Here is a 19,597-nt window from a genome sequence, read left to right as displayed (position 1 = left end):
GTCAATAGAGAGATTGTGTGATCTGAAATGTCTCTGCAAGAGCTCATGTATTGAAGACTCAGTCCTCAAAGCAACAGTGTTCTGAGGTGAGCCTCTGCGAGGTGATTGGATTGTAAAAAAACACCCAACATCATCAGGAGATTAATCCGTGGCTGGATTAATTCGTGGGTGGTGGAGACTCTAGGAGGTGGGTCCTGGTTGGAGAGGTAGGTCACTCAGTGTCTTTGGAAGGTATACCTGTCCCCAGTCTCCTTCCCATCAGCCAGGCAATGAGCAGCTCTGCACTCCAGTACACTCTCTGTGTAATGTCACAGGCCAGACACAAGAGTCTATAGGCCCAAATCATGAGCCAAGATAAATATTTCCTCCCTTTGGGCTGTTTTGATGGTCACTTAGGACGTACTTCCTCTCTTCTTCCAGCATCAGGCAGTCTACTCACAATGCCTGGATGGTCTCAGCTTGTAGAGGTAATGCTACAATATGTCTGTATTATCACATGCTGTTCTTTTTCCTCTGTGTCTCTCCCCTCTTTTTTATTTTTAAAATAAAGGCATTTTTGTTTTATATTAAGGACCCCCATACTCGATATGACCCCATTCACACTATATCTGTAATTACCCTATTTCCAAATAAGGTCACATGAAGATGCAGCTTCCATACGAGAGGGAAATGATAATCATGTGGGAGGAACATGTGGAAAAGGCCTTCTTCCTCTGTTGTGCAGAAGGGGTCTTCAGAATGGTCCTGATGATGCGAGTGTAGGAGAGAATCACCAGCACCAGGGTGACTATCAAGGTCACCACTGCTAAGAGAAAGTCAAAGCGTTTCAGCAGCCTTGTGTCTGAGCAAGCTATTTCTATGAGGGGCCCATAGTCACAGTAATAATGATTGAGCACATTGGATGCACAGAAGTCCAGCTGACTGGTCACGATGATTGGGAATAAGATGACCAGGAAGCCACTCAGCCAAGAGCAGAGGACCAGCAGGGTGCAGACCTTGTTGCTCATGATGGTGGTGTAGTGCAGGGGTTTGCAGATGGCCACATAGCGGTCATAGGACATGGCAGTGAGAAGGCAGAATTCAGTGGCTCCTAAAAAGATGGCAAAAAAGTACTGAGTGAAGCAGCCAGCAAAGCTGATGGTCTTAATTCCTGTAGAGATGCTGACGAGCATTCGAGGAGTAAAAGTGGATGTGAAGGAGATTTCTAGGAAGGAGTATTTCCTGAGGAAGAAGTACATGGGTGTCTGGAGGTGGGAATCCAGCAGTGTGAGGATAATGATAGTGAGATTTCCCATAATGCAGAGAATGTATGTGAGGAGGAGGAATAGGAAAACACAGATTTGAAGCTCCGGTGCATCTGTGAGTCCCAGGAGAATGAATTCACTGAAAGTCTGATTTTTCATCATCTGCTTTGATACCCTGTGAAGACGAGAAAGAGAGAAATGGGTGATGAAGGTGAACTGAACTTAGCAGTACAGAGAGGAAGCCTTAGAGTTTAGGGGGCTGGAAAGGTGAGACAAGGCTTACCTCAGAAGAATAACAATTATTAAGCTTCTGTATAGACAGTGTGGAAAATGTGAGGGAGGAAAAAGAAAGAAAATCAATCATAATTCTGCTTCCCCCATGACCTCTGGTAACATTTTGGTACTTTCTTGCACTTCTCTTGCAATGGAGCTTCTTAAACTACAGCTTTGGATTTACATGGTTTTATATCGTATTTTATGTGTCTCTGCATGAATATTTGCAACTGACATCACAACAGGACTGCTGTAGAATATTATTTTAAGGAGGCAAAGATGTATTTCCATTTGTTGAAGCTGTAGAATGTTACTTTTACCTGTGTAAAAGTCTGTTAGCTGTGTTGATGCTGCATTTGCGTAATGATGCCAGGATGTGTGTTTAATTACTTAAAGATGTGCTGCATCTGTTTGGGTCTGCCGGCCTAAGCACCTAATGGGTGAGGAGCTGAAAGGCCAATAGCTAGGCATAGAAAGGATGGGTGTGTCTGTCAGGCAGAGAGAATCGATAGGAGACATCTGGGCTCAAGACAGAACAGCAAAAAGACTGAGGAGAAGAGCAGGAGGAGAAATAGCTCAGGGGTTAAGAGCAGTGAGTGCAATTGTGGAGGTCCTAGGTTCGGTTCACTATGGAGGAGGTAGGGGTAGGGGTAGGGGTAGGGGCCACTGGATCAGCCCAGTGGATAAATGGAACTTACCACTAGGCCTGATGGCCAGAATTCCAGCACTGGAACCACGTGGTGAAAGCGACTCCCGCAGTTGACCTCTGTTCTTGGTGGAGGCAGAGAAAGAGAAAAAGAGGAAGAGAGGACAGTAGCTTTAAAACTTCGCAGGGCTGAAACTGCTGCCCTATATACAGCAGTCCCCTTTCCTCACTCACTTATCCACCAAACGGATATAAGCCCCGGCCTTTGCTAAGAACTGAAGACAACAAAGTGAGAATCAACTCCAGAACACCACACAGAGTCCCAAAGTCCCCTGTCATGAGAGGCGGAATCTTCTCTCTGGGGCCATCTATCAGCAGCCACCTGGTGGCGCCTTCAGACATCTTTGCAACCCCAGAGTTTGGCAGCCCCGGAGGAGTGTACGGGAAGACGACGTCATTTAAGATTTCGTTTGTTTACAGGAGATGGCCAGTTCAGGCATCCTCTCCACTATCGCCAGGAATCTTAGCTGGGGTCATCCTTGTGGATTCCTAGGAGTTTCCCTGGCATCAGGTTTCTCCCTAACCCAGAAATCACCCTCCCTACCCCCTCCCATCAAGACGTCTCTTTCATTACTCTCCCCCTCCATCAGGCCCCCAAGATACTTCCCCCATGCTGAGCTCACCCAACTCCCTACCCTCCACCTCACCCCCTCCACCCCCAGTTTACCCAGGAGATCTCTTTTATTTCCCCCTTCCCAGGGAAATCCATGCATCCCTCTTGGGCCTTCTTTGTTAGCTAGCCTCTCTAGGGCTATGGATTGTAGGTTGGTTATCCTGTACATTACTCCTAATATCCACTTAAGAGAGAACATATACCATGTTTGTCTTTCTGGGTCTGGGTTACCTCATTCAGAATGATTTTTTTTCTAGTTCCATCTATTTGCCTGAAAATTTCTTGAGGTCTTTTTTTTTTAATTTTAATTTTTTTTTTTTTTACAGCTGAGTGATACTCCATTGTGTAAATGTACTACATTTTCCTTATCCATACTTCAGTTGAGGGGCATCTAGGTTGTTTCCAGGTTCTGGCTATTATGAATAATGCTGCTATGAACATAGTTGAGCAATGTCCTTGTGGTATGACTGAGCATCCTTTTGGTATATGCCCAAGATTGTTATACTGGGTCTTGATTCCTATTTTTCTGGGAAACTGCTATAATAATTTCCAAAGTGGCTGTACAAGTTTGCACTCCCATCAGCAGTGGAGGAGTGTTCTCCTTGTTCCATATTCTCTCCAGCATAAGCTGTCTGCAGTGTTTTTGATCCTAGCCATTCTGACAGGTGTAAGATGGTATCTCAGAGTTGTTTTGATTTGCATTTCTCTGATGATGAAGGATGTTGAACAATTCTTAAAATATATTTCAGCCATTTGAGATTATTCTGTTGAGAATTCTCTGTTTAGATCTGTACCCCATTTTTTAATTGGATTATGTGGTATTTTGATGTCTAGTTTCTTGAGTTCTGTATATATTTTGGAGATCAGTGTTAGTTATTTAGCGATGCTCTTACCCTGCGAGGAAATGTCACGAAACATGACAGAATCCACTAACAAGAGTTTTATTAAGACAGGAAAGAGAGACAGATGTGACAGGCCTGTGAAAACACACATGAATAAAGAGATGGAGTCGGGAATATGGCGCCAGCTTATAAAGGCTGGGCTGCGCCTGCGCACACAGGGCCATGTGCCTATTCCACATGGTTGTGCTGTGAGCTTTAGGCAACCACGCAAAGCCATGGGGTTATAGTCATGCTGAAAGACCCCCAGGGGAGATCTTCCTCAGGGAGAGACCCCAGACCCGGGAAACACACCGAAACCACAGATCAGATGCAAACAGCAAGAGGCTTTATTAGATGCACAGGTACCTGGGGCCAAGTCTCTCGGAGGACTTGCGCGCCTACCGAGGGCAAAGGGGACTTTTTATGGGATTTCAGGGGCAGAGGCGCGGTTACAGAAGCGAGAAGCATAGTTACAGGGTCCCTATTGGCTGTTTTACAGAAGGCCAGGGTGAACTTGGGGTCGCGTTCTTTAATTATCAGAAGTTTGATGTGTGGCTGACTTGGCCTTGCCCAGGCCAGCTGCTTATTCTTCAAGGCCAGGGGCCCGCCATAAAATATCCTCAACTGTCTTACTCCCAAGGCCGCTGACCCAATTATCCCCTATCTTAGGCCCGATGGCTGGCCACAGTTATCTTTTTCTTCCAAGGCCGGCTGGCTAGTTAGTCACAGCTGTGAACTCCTGTTTTTCTGATTCCTGCAGAATGGCGTTTCTAAGGCCAAGTTATTGGGGGGGCATAACATCGGCCCAACGCCCCATATCCTCATAATGGAGTGGGGTCCTTCATTCCCCCATTTTCTTTTTTTTAGGGAATGGAATCTTTCATTCATGGGGAAGAATAGGGATGTGGCTCCATTTCCACCTGGCTGAGTCGTTGGTATTGTTGGGTCAATACCAAGGTCTGAACAATAGAAACACGTTCCCTGATAAATTGGACAAGTCTGTTTAGGATGCAGGGCCCGAGTGTCAGAAGGAGCAATAAAATCAGAAGGGGCCCTATAAGGGTGGAGATGAGGGTGGTGAGCCAGGGGGACCTTTTGAACCATCTTTTAAACTACCCCTGTTGTTTTTTAAAAAGTTTTTGTTTTTGTTTTAATCTTTTTTTTAATTTGGCCATGTTATCTCTTACCATCTCAGTATGATCCGCATAGAAGCAACATTTTTTTTAAGGGCAGTACATAACCCCCCTTCCTGCAGGAAGAGGAGGTCTAATCCCCTCCGGTTCTGCAGAACTACCTCAGACAGGGAGGTGAGTGACTTTTTTAAGGCACTCACGGATTCCTCCAGTGCCTGGATATCAGTATGCATGGCAACCTGGAGTTGTCTGAACTGGTTGGTTTCCATGAGGGCAGTGGTACCTGTGTCTATTTCGGTGGCGATTTCTCCCACAGTTAATTTACCTAGTATTAGGACCAGGGTTAGCGAGACTGGCTCTCTTTTTATACGGGGGACCCCTGTTTTATATCGAGCATAGATATCTTTAGGTGTATGGTAGACTATCCTGGGGTACAGTTTTATTAGTACACAATAATCGGCCATGTTAGCTAGTATTGAGGGAGAGAGGCATGGTGTAAGTCCAGTGCTACAGGCCCAGTAAGTTCCGCTGGGAGCCACGAGATAATGGGGTTCTGGAACAAGTACCTGGGTGCGATTACACAGGTGTTGATGGGTGTAGGGTACTGTCCCCAGACATAGTCCTTGTCTTGACACCTCGGAGATTGTGAGCTTATGCTGAGGTGTCGAGGCACATCCTGGTGGGGGTGAAGAAGAGTTGGTGAAGCTTCTGACTACGGCCACCCCCTCATAATAGGGAGGTGCGGAAACTAGGCATAACCAGCACTCCTGAGTCCGATTTGGGTTGGTAACATTGAGGGCTGAGTAAGCGCCCTCTATAAGATTTAATAGCCGGTCTCCCGTACCGGGTCTGGGTGGCTGGAGGGTGGCTGGGGTTACAGCGGCATTCGGAGCCGTGCTTGGGCGAATAGCGGGGAAAGAGGGACGCTTTTGGTCAGAGAGAACCTGGTTGGGACCTATAAAGGTGGAGAGCTCCGTGATTTTAAGCTTAATTGTAAACATAACTCCCTGGTTCCGTCTTATTATATAAAGTCTAAGTTTTTATGTTTTACCTTTAATCCAGTCTTGTGTGATCTCCCTTTCCTTCTGAGTGAAAGATATATTTAGGGGGTTGCATGTAAAATTTATACAGGGACCCTCCCCCTTCCAGTAAGTCTTATCTCTTCCTGACGCGACAGTTCCCCAACAATGTTCTTGGGTAAGGGGACGCCATGAGTGGCTTTTTTTTTTGGGTAGTCCTTTTTACCCTAATGAGGTCCCAAGTGGATGAAGGCTTTTAATAGGTATTTTTAGTTGTTTTACATCTCCATGTTTTACAGAAGTAACTTTTATAACCCCCATATTGGCTAATTATTTTTTTGTCCCTACCATCCCGGGGGCAGACGTAGAAGGATAGTTGTGACAGGGCTGCCCTGGCTTCAGGGTGACCACATCCGTATCTCTCGTCATTACATTTGCAAGTTTTTTTACCATCTTGACAGACGTCTGGTGCTCTGGGGTTCATGGGGTCAGTGGTAGGGATGTCCCAGTCCTCTGACCTTGCTGTTAATTGGCAGAGATCTGGATGCAAGTTAGGCCACCATGTAAAGGGGGTGTGAAGGGCGGTCGTTTGCCAGACCGTCTCCCCAGTTTGTGAGATGACCTGTCAGGTAATTTTTTTAACCAGGTGGGGGCTCTCTGGTGATGCCCCTCCTAATGTCAGGAGGAGGACTATTAGGGGGATCAAGGGGACCCCCGAGTGAGTCTTATCTTGAGTGGGTTCGAAGAGCGTTGAACTTTTTATGTTGATGTCTCGGTGTTCTCAGCTTCGTCGGGTTCCTTGGCAGCCTTTACATGTGACGCGTGGACCCAAGCCGCTATCCCGTCAACCTTGAGTGCGGTGGGAGTAGTTAACAGGACGGTGTATGGTCCTTTTTATCTCGGCTCTAGGTTCTTGGATTGATGGCGTCGGACCCAGACAGAGTCCCCAATCTTGAATGGATGAGGCACCACCGGGCGATTCAGTTGCTCCCGGTAGGCATCCGCCAGGGGTTTTCACACCGTCTTTTGTACCAGCTGGAGGGCTTGGAGGTGTGCCTCTAGGGTAGGGCTAGTGGCAAAAGAGGAGATGTCAGGGTGAAGGAAATTTACAATTGGTGGGGGAGCCCCATACATAATCTCGAACGGGGTTAGGCCATGAGGCCCAGGAGTGTTCCGGGCTCGGTAAAGGGCTAGGGGGAGTAGGAGCACCCAATCTCTAGTGCCAGTTGTAAGCGTTAATTTGGTTAAAGTCTTCTTAATGGTTTTATTTGCACGTTTTACCTGTCCTGAGCTCTGGGGGCGGTATGCACAATGAAGTTTTTAATTAATTTCCAGTAGCCTGGCCACCTTCTGACTTACCTGGGAGACAAAAGCGGGCCCATTGTCTGACCCCAATATCTGGGGCATTTTATACCTGGGAAAAAATTTTTTTAGGAGCTTTTTGGTTACCACGTTAGCGGTTTTTTTTTTTGGTAGGGAAGATCTCCATCCATCCTGAAAATGTGTCTACAAAAATCAGAAGGTATTTATATCCATATAGTTCGGGTTTTACCTCGGTGAAGTCAAGTTCCCAATGGACTCCTGGGCGGTGACCTCGCAGGCGGCTCCCTCTGCTCAGATGGGCTTTTCCTGGATTAACTTGGGCACAGGCAGGGCAGCTGGAAGTCACCTGTTGGAGGACCTGTTCCTGATTCAATAATATAGTGCCCGAAGTCTCATCAGCCAGAAGGGCCCTCATCTTGTTTTTGTTCAAATGGGTTAACGCGTGGAGGAACTTGAGCATGTATTTGGTATGGGAGGTTGGCATAACTAATTTGTTATCCATTATATAAGCTTGTTGTTCGGGGCTCCATTTCGCCCCCATTTTTTTTGCTAGTTTTTGGTCCTCCGGGCTGTAAGACATGGGGTCTCTACTTGGCTGTTGGTCCTGCAAGACCAACAGCTGGTCGCCCCTTGGGGATTGTAAGGCGACTGTCCGGGCTGTTAGATCAGCCAGCCGATTTTCCCGTGCTATGACAGAGTCATCTTTTTGGTGTCCTGGACAATGTATGATGCTGAGCTGATGCGGGAGGAACAGTGTCTTTAAGAGGTCTAAAAATTTTTTTTTGTTTTTAATTTTTTTACCCTCTGAGGTCAAGAGGCCTCTTTTTTTGTAGATTTTTTTATGTACATGAGCAGTGGCAAAGGCATATCTGCTGTCGGTATAAACCATGAGTCTCTTACCTTCCGCCATCCGGAGGGCCTGGGTCAGGGCGATCAGCTCTGTACTTTGGGCCGATGTTCCAGGCGGCAGCGGTGAGGCCCAAACTACCTCTGATTCGGTGGTAACAGCTGCTCTGGCCCTCCGTTCTCCTTCTTGGTGGAAGCTGCTTCCATCCGTGAACCAGATAAAATCTGGGTTCGACAGCGGTTGATCTGTTAGGTCAGAGCGGGTGCCATGGACCTCCGCCAGAATCTGGAGGCAATTGTGCTCCTCGGATGGGTCTGGCAAGGGCAGCAGGGTTGCGGGGTTGAGGGAGACAACTGGTCCGAACACCACTCGGTCTGTGTCTAGCAACAGAGCCTGGTAGTGGGTCATCCTGGAATTTGAGAGCCACCTGTCTGGGGGCTGCCGGACCAGAGCTTCCACCGCATGGGAGGATAACACAGTTAATGGCTGTCTCAAAGTCAGTTTCCCTGCATCCTTGAGCAAAACAGCAATGGCGGCTACCATGCGCAGACAAGGGGGCCATCCTGCAGCTACCGAGTCTAATTTCTTGGATAGATAAGCTACAGGTCTCTTCCATGGCCCCAATCTCTGTACCAGTACTCCTTTTGCAAAGCCTGAGTTCTCGTCCACGAACAGTTCAAAAGGCTTGGTCAGATCTGGCAGGCCAAGGGCTGGTGACTCAAGTAAGGTGTTTTTAATTCGTTGAAAGGCCTGTTGCTGCTCTTCTCCCCAGTGGAACATGGTCCCAGGCTTGGTGAGAGGATACAGGGGGGCAGCCATCTCAGCAAAACCTGGGATCCAGAGGCGGCAGTAGCCGGCTGTACCTAGGAACTCCCGCACCTGGCGGGGGTTCCTTGGAGGGGGTATGGAGAGTATGGCCTCCTTCCGTGCTCTCGTGAGCCATCTCTGTCCTCTCTCTAGGGCATAACCCAGGTAAATGACTTTGCTTTGGCAAATCTGAGCCTTCTTAGCCGAAGCCCGATAGCCCTTCTGTCCCAGTTTAGCCAAAAGGGCCCGAGTGCCCCTCTGACATTCAGCCTGGGTTCTGGCTGCTAGGAGGAGGTCGTCCACATATTGGAGCAAGATTAAGGCCGGGTGTTTAACCCGGAATTTGGCTAAGTCTGAGTGTAAGGCTTCATTAAAGAGAGTCGGGCTGTTTTTAAACCCCTGGGGGAGCCGAGTCCAGGTCAACTGTCCTGAAAGTCCCATTTCTGGGTTTTTCCATTTAAAAGCGAACAGCAGTTGGCTCTGGGGGTGCAATCTCAAACAGAAGAAGGCATCCTTCAAGTCCAGTATCGTATACCAAACGTGGGTTGGCGGAAGAGTGCTGAGGAGGTTGTAAGGGTTTGGCACCGTGGGGTGTATGTCTTTAACCCGTTTATTAACCTCCCTCAGGTCTTGAACCGGTCTGTAATCCCCTGTCCCAGGTTTTTTTACAGGCAGGAGGGGGGTATTTCAAGGTGATCGACAGGGCACAAGTACTCCCTGGTCCAAAAGCCTCCGGATGTGCGGTTTAATGCCCTCGTGGGCTTCCCGGGACATAGGATACTGTTTGATTGAAACGGGAGTGGCGGAAGCTTTTAACTGAATAACAAGTGGGGGTTGGTCGCGAGCCAGCCCCAAGTCGCCAGTCTCTGCCCATGCCGAGGGAAATTCCCTCAGCCAGTCCTGCATTTCTTGTGGTGGCCCCTTAGAGGGCTCAGATTCAAACAGGCGGTATTCCTCTTCCAGTTTTAGGGTTAGGACCTGTAGGGGGGTCCCTTTGGGTCCTGTAACGGTCGACCCCTTATCATCAAAATAGATCTGAGCCTTGAGCTTAGTCAACAGGTCTCGGCCCAATAATGGGTGAAGGCAGTCGGGTATATGTAAAAAAGAGTGGGTTACCTGTCCAGATGCCAGCTGAACCTTTTTCTCGGTGGTCCATCGATATCTCCTGCTACCTGTGGCCCCCTGGACCAAAGCTGTGTGGTCACTGAGAGAGCCTCCGGTGTGGGTCAGGACTGAATGTTGAGCCCCAGTGTCCACCAGGAAGGTCACTGGCTGTCCCCCAATCTTGAGAGTTATCCTAGGCTCAGGGGGGGGGCTCCTGGCCTTGACCTCCCTAATCCTTTAGATTGAGGAGGTCCGTGGCCCTTGGCTTAGGTTTCCAAGACCCTTGAGGCTTCTTTGGGCAGTTACGAGCCCAATGTCTTTTCTCTTTACAGTAAGCACACTGGTCTTTGTTAAGCGGTGTCCTTTTTTGATCTCTCGTCTTAACTCCCTTGCTGACCTGTCCCTGAGACATTACAGTGGCCAGGACTTTAGTTATTTTTTTATGACTTTTTTTTTTTTTTTTTTTTTTGCCTGTGTCATAATTTCTTTTTCCGCTCTTTGGGAGTTTTTTTTTTATTAAACATTTTTTTTTGCCTTTTTTAATAAATCTGACAAACTGAGTGAATGTAATCCTTCTAGTCTCTGTAACTTGGCCCTTATATCTGGACTTGACTGATAGATGAAAGACAGTATGACACCCGGCGCCTGTCCTGGATCTTCTGGATCGTACGGGATATACATTCTATATGCCTTTTTAAGTCTTTTTAAGAACGCTGTTGGCGTTTTTTTCTTTTTTTGGGTTACTTTTTTTTTTTTTTTTTTTTTTTTTTGGTTTTTCGAGACAGGGTTTCTCTGTGTAGCTTTGCGCCTTTCCTGGAACTCACTTGGTAGCCCAGGCTGGCCTCGAACTCACAGAGATCCACCTGGCTCTGCCTCCCGAGTGCTGGGATTAAAGGCGTGCGCCACCACCGCCCGGCTTTTGGGTTACATTTTTAACCTGGGCCATTTTGGTAGGGCGTCTAGCCGCCCCTCGGAGACCCGCCAAGAGCAACTGGCGATAGAGACGTAGGTGTTCCCTACCTTTCGGGGTCGCGAAGTCCCAGTTCGGGCGGGTGAGGGGAAAGGCTGCGTCAATGATATTAGGCAATTGGGTGGGTCTTCCATCATCTCCTGGAGCCCGCTTCCGAGCCTCCAGGAAGACCCGCTGCTTTGGGTCTGCAGTAACTGCTGACAATCTTTTCAAGTGGGCTTGTGGGTCACTAAAATGGACTCAATCAGGTTAGTTAAGGCAACAGGGTCCTTAGAGAAAGGGGGATTATGTTGTTTCCAGTTGTAGAGGTCAGAGGCTGAGAACGGCCAGTATTGGAGCTGGTGGTTAGGACCTTCCCTAAGGGGAAAGGCTCTGGACTCCTTGGCTGGCTCGTCGCGCTTTTTTCGTAGGCGACCGGCAATTGGGGAGGGAGCCGGAGTCTCATCTTCCCCCTCTCTCCTTGGAGGCTGTTTAGGCGCCTCCGCGGGGGCCGTCGGTCCCTCCAGTGCCATTGCAGGGGCCACCGGTCCCTCCGGTGCCCGATTCCCTGGGTATGGTGGTGGGTCCTCTGTGAGGAGGTCAATAAGAGGTGAATTGGGGTCCGGGGGGAGGACAGGAGCCTTAGGGGAATCCTTTCGTGGGAGAACAGGGTAAAGGGAGGAGGAAGGAGAGGCGGGAGGGAGCGGTGGTTTGGCGCTCATGAGTGGCGCCGTCCCTCCTGAGCCCCCTTTTTCAAATCGGGGCTCCCCAGTCGTCCCAGAGCCGGTACCAGCACACCGCCATAGTGGAGGAAGTGCACTCGGTAATGGCCCTTTGCCGGTCGGGGAGCAGTCTCCCGCCGATCCCATCCCCGGCCCCGCCTGAGCGCCGGCACCATAACCTGCGGCCGCCTGTGCGCCCGCCTGCACGTTTGCCTGCGCGTTCCCACATCCCACGCTCGCCTGCGCACCTGCCTGCGCACCTGCCTGCGCGTTCCCACATCCCACGCTCGCCTGCGCACCTACCTGCGCGTTCCCATCTCCCGCACCTGCCTGCGCGCCTGCCTGCGCGCCCGCCTGCGCCTGAGCGGCGGCCTGCGGGGAGAGGAAAAGACTTGTTGGTGTGGGGTTAGGGAGGAACAGGGAGTGGGAGGGATCCGCCGTTCTGGCTTCCTCGGCTCCGGGTTTCGGCGAGCGCTGTTGCTGCCGGGGGGCTGAGGGGAAGAGAAACGGCTTAACCCATGGGGGAGGTTCTGTTGTCAGGAGTCTCCACATGGCAATGTATGGGACCTGGTCCGGGTGGCCATGGGGACTGGAAGCAAAAACTTTTCCCTCCACCTGTGAAATAAGACTGAGGTTAAAGGTTCCCTGACGAGGCCATCTTACATCCATTTTAACCCAATTGGCCTCGCAAAGAGTGATCTATTTTTTTTTTTTTTGATTACGACTCCTTCGTTGTTGGCTCGTGTCTTTACGTCTGACCAGTGTTTAAGCGTGAGGCTCAAGGGGGTGGTGACAGTCTGTCCCATGGTTGTTTCTAGGAGGAGAACGGTTAAACAGAAAACAAGGAACGACAGACCAATATAAATAACACTAACACGCGCTGCGCGGCTTCGGTTCCAAACCGAAAGCAAAACCTCAGAAGGAGACTGCGAGGGTCCAACCCCCTCTTCTCCAACCAGCACAACGTATCCCTCGGATACATGAGTGGCCCCAAAAAACCGTGCCCCAGAGGGCACTTCAGACCGTGTCCCAGAGGGCACTTTAGACCGTGCCCCAGAGGGCACTTTAGACCGTGCCCCAGAGGGCACTTCAGACCGTGTCCCAGAGGGCACTACAGATTCCCGTGGAACGTCTTTCAGGGTTCCAGTGGCGAAGTCCGGACCCGTCGGTCCCCCCTTTCAGATCCACTGACACAGACAGATTATCAGGCGCAGGCGCGGAGATAAATAAACAACATTTAACATTCAGACAAACAGACAACATTCAGACTGGACAGGGATGACATAAACCAAGGCCGGCCGGCTTACCTCCTGATAGTGGGTCGGTGGTCCCTGGGAGGGGTCTCAATCCCCGTACGGGCCACCAAATGAAAGATCCCCAGGGGAGATCTTCCTCAGGGAGAGACCCCAGACCCGGGAAACACACCGAAACCACAGATCAGATGCAAACAGCAAGAGGCTTTATTAGATGCACAGGTACCTGGGGCCAAGTCTCTCGGAGGACTTGCGCGCCTACCGAGGGCAAAGGGGACTTTTTATGGGATTTCAGGAGCAGAGGCGCAGTTACAGAAGCGAGAAGCATAGTTACAGGGTCCCTATTGGCTGTTTTACAGAAGGCCAGGGTGAACTTGGGGTCGCGTTCTTTAATTATCAGAAGTTTGATGTGTGGCTGACTTGGCCTTGCCCAGGCCAGCTGCTTATTCTTCAAGGCCAGGGGCCCGCCATAAAATATCCTCAACTGTCTTACTCCCAAGGCCGCTGACCCAATTATCCCCTATCTTAGGCCCGATGGCTGGCCACAGTTATCTTTTTCTTCCAAGGCCGGCTGGCTAGTTAGTCACAGCTGTGAACTCCTGTTTTTCTGATTCCTGCAGAATGGCGTTTCTAAGGCCAAGTTATTGGGGGGGCATAACATCGGCCCAACGCCCCATATCCTCATAATGGAGTGGGGTCCTTCAATGCGTGATGTTTTGACCTGGAAATGGCTATTTTGACCCGGAAATGGCCAAGCAGAAGTGTCTAGGTCCACCGGGCATGCGCAACCATGGGGGTGCATTGTGAATCTCTATCATCCCGGACTCTTGTTATTTTAAAAAAAGAAAAAAAAATGGTGGATGAGTGGGTATGGGGCGCTGTTTCTCTCAAAGACTGCTTCCGGCTGAATGGTGGGCATCAGTTGGCTCTTGGGAAATGGGAAGGGTAGCTATGAAGTCCTGGGATGATGGTGGGAGTCCTGGAATGAAGTTCTGTCATCCCCTTATTCTGCAGCTCTCCATTCTTTGTGGTGCAGCTGGGAACCTTTTGTCTGAAAAGATACTGGTCACATAGAAAAAGCTTAAAGAAAAAAGAATCATTATTATTTTATTTTTGGAGTTGACATTTATCTGAGGTAGATCTGGCCTGCCCAGATAGAGATATGTGACATTTATCTGAGGTAGATCTGGCCTTAGTACTCTGCTTAATTTTTACCTTAGACAAGCCTTATTAGAGGGAGTTTATTTAAGGCACCTGTTTCCTTCATTAGTTTAGCATTTAGGAAACACAGGTGTTCAGTTGCTGAGAATTGAACAATGATAGACTGTTGTATTACATTTTTCCTTACCGCCTGGATATTTCTGATGGTCCTTTTGCCTCCGGCTATGTGTGGCCCTAGTTGGGAAAGGAAGGGGTGATACCTTATTCCTCTGGAATTGGTGACAAGGCAGTGGATCCTGATGTCCTCTGGAGCTTGAGAGAACAAGGCCCTATTGGTTTTGATGTATATGAAGAGAGAATTTCCTGGGATGGAGGTGAGATAAAAGGTTTTAGATGAGACAGGTGGACCCAGTGAAAGAATGCCCTCAAGTTTAGCAGCTGTAGGAGTCACAAGAATTACCTTGAAGGGTCCCTGCCACTTAGGGGGAAGGGGTGAAGGGTGCTGGCCTGGAGGGAAGAGAAGAATCTGATCCCCCGATGTGGATTGGAGGTGGACAATGATTGTCACATGGCTGAGGTTAAAAAAAAAAGTCTGCAAAGCTCCATAGGATAAACCTTAGGTGACATAAAAGGGGAGTTAACAAGCTATCTAGAACAGCTGGAGGGTTGGATAGACGACCTGGTGTTAGAACTGGCCTTCCATACATTAGTTCAAATGGAGAAATTGAAAGAGGCTTTGTGGTGGTAATCTAATTGTACTGAAATATTATTTTGATTGTATGTTAATAAATAAAGTTGTCCGGGGGTCAGAGCTATTAGAGCCATAGCAAGAGCCGGGCGGTGGTGGCACACGCCTTTAATCCCATAAGATCTCTGTGTGTTCAGGGATATAGTCAGCATTGGAGACATATGCCTTTAAGACCTAGGGGGCTGTACATTCAGACAGTGACGAGGCAGTCATGTGTTTGGGTTTACAACCAATGAGAAGGCAGAACAACATACTTTAAAAAAAAAACGAACCGACAGGAAGTAGGTCTCTTTTCGCGAAGCTGGGACAGCAGGAAGAAGGGTGAGATTTTAGCTCTGAGCTCTGACTTCTCGGCTTTCTCTTTTACATTGTTTCTGTGTTTCTTATTTAATAAGACGGTTGGTTACATCTACATCTGGCGCCCAACGTGACAAGAATCCATTAAAAACTGCTTGGCTTGGCGGCAGGTCCACTTTCCCGCAAGGGCGGCAGGCGGCCCGCGGCGGCGGCGGTGGCGGCGGTGGTGGCGGTGGCGGCGGCGGCACGCGGCAGCTGGCGGCGATCAGCTTCTTAGTCCGAGCAGCGGCTTCTTAGCCTGGGTCTAGTTCTGTTTGACCTCAGGCTGGACTATCGGTGAGCTGCTTGCTTAAATCCTGCTTGCTTAAAGCCGGTGCTACAAACAACTCAGACCTGCCCTGCCGAACAGGGCCCTGCCTGTAAAGCCAACGCACGTGGTCGGAGCTTAAGAAAGTCAGACCCCAGCCTTGACTCGGCACAAGAGGGAACACGTGGCTGCTTTTAAACTTTAGCCAGCTATGCTTTCTTGTTCTCTCTCTCTCTCTCTCTCTCTCTCTCTCTCTCTCTCTCTCTCTTTCTCTTTGGATTTACACCTGGGACACTAGGTGGCTGCTTTGAAAATCCCCTCGAATTTCTACTGTTCTACGCAGATTTGGTAAGTCATAATATATCAGATATTTTAAAGGAAACTATCTAAAAGAGAATTTTTTTCCACATTAAAAAACAAATGTGTTTTATGTGTACATTAGAAGAACATTGGTTTTTGTTCGAAATTTTAGGCAGTCTGGCAATGGAACAACTATATAATATTAGTATTGGTGGAATTATGCACCTTATCACTATAATAATCCACATTTTAATATTTAAAAAGATAGTCAATTTAAGTGCCAGGATAACAGCTTTAGAAGAACTTGTTAAACCTGTAAAAATTCAGACAGAAGAAATTAACAGTGAAGTTGTTTCAAGTCGGGATCATAAGCTTGCAGAAAGAAAGCCTGTTTTCACACAGTCACCCTTAATTTATCCTGTAACCATACAGCAGATGCCTGATCAAATGGCTACACAAAATACTTGGGCTCCAATTGAAATGTTGGATTTAAAAAGGTTTAAGGAGGCAATAGTATCTTATGGCATGCATTCCCCATATGTAAAGCAAATGTTAAACACTTGGTCAACATATAATAGGATAGTACCACAGGACTGGCGGGACCTTGCACAAGGTGTTCTGGAACCCAGCCAGAGACTTCAATTTCTGACTTGGTTTAAGGAGGAGGCTAAAAACATAGAAAAACAATGGAGGGATAAAGGAGTACAAGTTTGCCAGGATCAGCTTATGGGCGAAGGCCAATATGCTTCAGCACAAACACAATGTTTATATGATGTCCAAACCCTAATTTTATGTCAAACGGCAGCCTTGAATGCATGGGACAGAGTTGAGGAACCAGGAAAAAAATCTGAGTCATTTACAAAGGTGATGCAAGGCCCAAAAGAGTCTTTTACAGATTTTTTACAAAGACTGGCTTCAGCAGTAAAGAGAATGGTCTCGGATTCAGAAGCTAGTAAGGCAATAATTGAATCTTTGGCCTTTGAGAATGCGAATGCAGCATGCAAAAGAATAATCAGGCCATTAAGGGCAAGATCTGCACCTATGGAAGATTGGATTAGAGAAACAATTAATGTTGAAGCTGATGAGCATGATGATACATGGGTAGGAGAAGTAATTTCAAAAGGTTTGAGGAGTGTTAGATGTTTTGGATGTGGAAAGCAAGGACATTTGAAAAGGGACTGTAGACAGGTCATTTCCAGAAACAATGTTTCTTCAAGGAACAATGGCAACAGAATGCCCCTTCCTTCTGGAGTATGCAGAAGGTGTGGTAAGGGAAAACACTGGACCAACGAATGTAGATCAACAAAGGACAGACAGGGTAATCCTTTGCCTCAGTCTTCGGGAAACTCCCAGAGGGGCCTCAGGCAGGCCCCCAGTGCAAATCCAGTTCAAACCTTTCTTGCAGCCATAGAGGAAATGCCTGCTCTGGAGAGCGATTAAATAACCAAATGCCTATTGGAATAAATCATGCTGGTCAGGATGATGAAAGAGAGAGAATAGAAAATTCAGGAGAAAACATAAAGAAAATTTTTTGGCAAACTTCTATTAATGAACAAAGACCAAAATTAACAATAAAAATAAATGGTGTTTTGTTGTCTGGTCTGGTAGACACAGGTGCGGACGTTACCATAATTGCACCAGAATTTTGGCATCCAACTTGGCCTCTTCAGGAGGTAAACGTTCAACTGTTAGGAATTGGGACATTATCTCAGGTGAAACAGAGTGCAAGATGGCTCGAATGTATAGGTCCAGAAGGACAGAGAGGAAAATTAAAACCATATGTGGCTAACATAACTATGAACCTGTGGGGTCGAGACTTGTTGCAACAATGGAATACTCAGATTAACATCCCTCCAATCTCAGAAACAAATCATAAACTAGCACATGTTACTGAGAGAAATATTAGAAGATATTGTTCTAATGAGTGGTCACCAGCCATCCATATTATACAAGAACAGGGCACAATAACTGATGATCTTCCAAAGACACCAACAGCTCTACCTTTAAAATGGTTAACAGACAAGCCTGTATGGGTCCAGCAATGGCCTTTAACAACAGAGAAACTCCAGGCTTTAGAAGAGCTGGTAGAAGAACAGTTAAATGCTCAGCATATTGAAGAATCAACCAGCCCTTGGAATTCTCCTGTATTTGTTATTAAAAAGAAATCTGGTAAATGGAGAATGGTAACAGACCTTAGAGCAATTAACAAAGTAATTCAGCCAATGGGCTCTCTACAATCTGGGATGCCTTTGCCTACTCTGTTACCAAAAGGATGGCCTCTCATAGTTATTGATTTAAAAGACTGTTTCTTTTCAATACCCTTACAAGAAAAAGACAGAGAAAGATTTGCTTTTACAGTGCCTACTTATAATAATTCTCAACCGGTTAAAAGATTTCAATGGAGGGTCCTCCCACAGGGAATGTTGAATAGCCCAACTCTGTGCCAATATTTTGTGCAACAGCCATTGGAAGTGATACGTAAAAAATTTCCTAAATCTATAATTTATCATTATATGGATGATATTTTACTAGCTGACTCAAATGCAGATACTTTAGAAATAATGTTTGAAGAAGTAAAGAAAATTTTGCCTTGCTGGGGATTACAAATTGCTCCTGAAAAGATACAAAGAGGAGATTCTATTAATTATTTAGGATATAAAATAGAGCTACAAAAAATTAGACCCCAAAAGGTGCAAATTCGGAGAGATAGACTACAGACTCTTAATGACTTTCAAAGATTATTTGGAGATATTTCTCATCTACGAACTATTGTTGGGGTAAAAAATGATGAACTGACTAATTTGTTCAGAACCTTAGAAGGTGACAAGGACTTAAATAGTCCAAGAGAATTATCACCTGAAGCTGAGAAAGAATTGGCCTTGGTAGAAAAGAAAGTGCATGAAGGACACGTGGATCGTATTGATCCAAAGCTGGATTGCATTTTGGTTATTTTACCTTCTAGACGTTCTCCTACTGGAATATTAATGCAGAGAGAAGATATTATATTGGAATGGATATTTTTACCAAATAAACCAAATAAAAAATTAAAAACTTACGTGGAAAAAATCTCTGACTTGATTTACAAAGGAAAACTGAGACTTCGTCAATTAGCAGGCATAGACCCAGCAGAAATTGTCGTACCATTAACTAAGGAGGACATTGAAAAATTATGGACAGAAAGTGAACCTTGGCAAAGAGCTTGCAGTAATTTTTTGGGAGAAATTAACAGCAAATATCCCAAAAGCAATAGAGTTGATCTTATAAAGAGAGCTGATTGGATCTTGCCTCGAATTGTAAGGCAAAAACCCATATCTGGAGTTCGTACATTTTATACAGATGCCAACAAAGAAGGAAAGGCAGGTTACAAATCAGAAAATTTAAGTAAAGTGGTTCAAAGTCCGTATAATTCAGTTCAAAAATCAGAATTGTATGCTATTCTGTTGGTATTAATGGATTTTTCAGAACCTCTCAACATAGTAACTGACTCTCAGTATGCTGAAAGAGTGGTGTTACATATTGAGACTGCAGAATTTATCCCTGATGCTTCAGAATTAACTTCACTATTTATTCAATTACAAGATACAATCAGGAAAAGGAATCATCCTTTATATATAACTCACATTCGATCCCATACTGGTCTGCCAGGCCCTCTAGCACAAGGCAATGATGAGATTGATAAATTATTGATAGGAAATGTGCTGGAGGCCTCAGAATTTCATAAAAAACATCACGTTAATAGTAAAGGTTTAAAAAAGGATTTTTCCATAACCTGGCAACAAGCCAAAGAAATAGTAAAGAAATGTCCTACTTGTTCCTTCTACAATCAGACGCCATTACCAGCAGGATGTAACCCAAAGGGTACTCAGAGAAATGAAATCTGGCAGATGGACGTGTTTCACTTTGCAGAATT

General features: G+C 46.9%; 1 protein-coding gene across 1 annotated transcript; it reads right to left on the bottom strand.

Moving 5' to 3' along the window:
* Nucleotides 1–635: 635 nt before the first annotated feature.
* LOC102906775 (olfactory receptor 6C4-like) lies at nucleotides 636–1,414 on the bottom strand. The gene has a single exon (XM_006973892.4). The coding sequence runs from the start codon at nucleotides 1,404–1,406 to the stop codon at nucleotides 636–638; it is 771 nt and encodes a 256-aa protein (XP_006973954.3). The 5' UTR covers nucleotides 1,407–1,414.
* Between the last annotated feature and the right edge of the window lie 18,183 nt (nucleotides 1,415–19,597).

Source organism: Peromyscus maniculatus, chromosome 19, assembly GCF_049852395.1.
Source record: "Peromyscus maniculatus bairdii isolate BWxNUB_F1_BW_parent chromosome 19, HU_Pman_BW_mat_3.1, whole genome shotgun sequence".
In the NCBI taxonomy this organism is placed as follows: Eukaryota; Metazoa; Chordata; class Mammalia; order Rodentia; family Cricetidae; genus Peromyscus; species Peromyscus maniculatus.
This window is presented reverse-complemented; position numbering and strand designations above follow the sequence as displayed.

What these genes read in the sequence shown, in the direction of transcription:
- LOC102906775 (XM_006973892.4), bottom strand. Translation starts at nt 1,406, where the DNA reads ATGATGAAAAATCAGACTTTCAGTGAATTCATTCTCCTGGGACTCACA.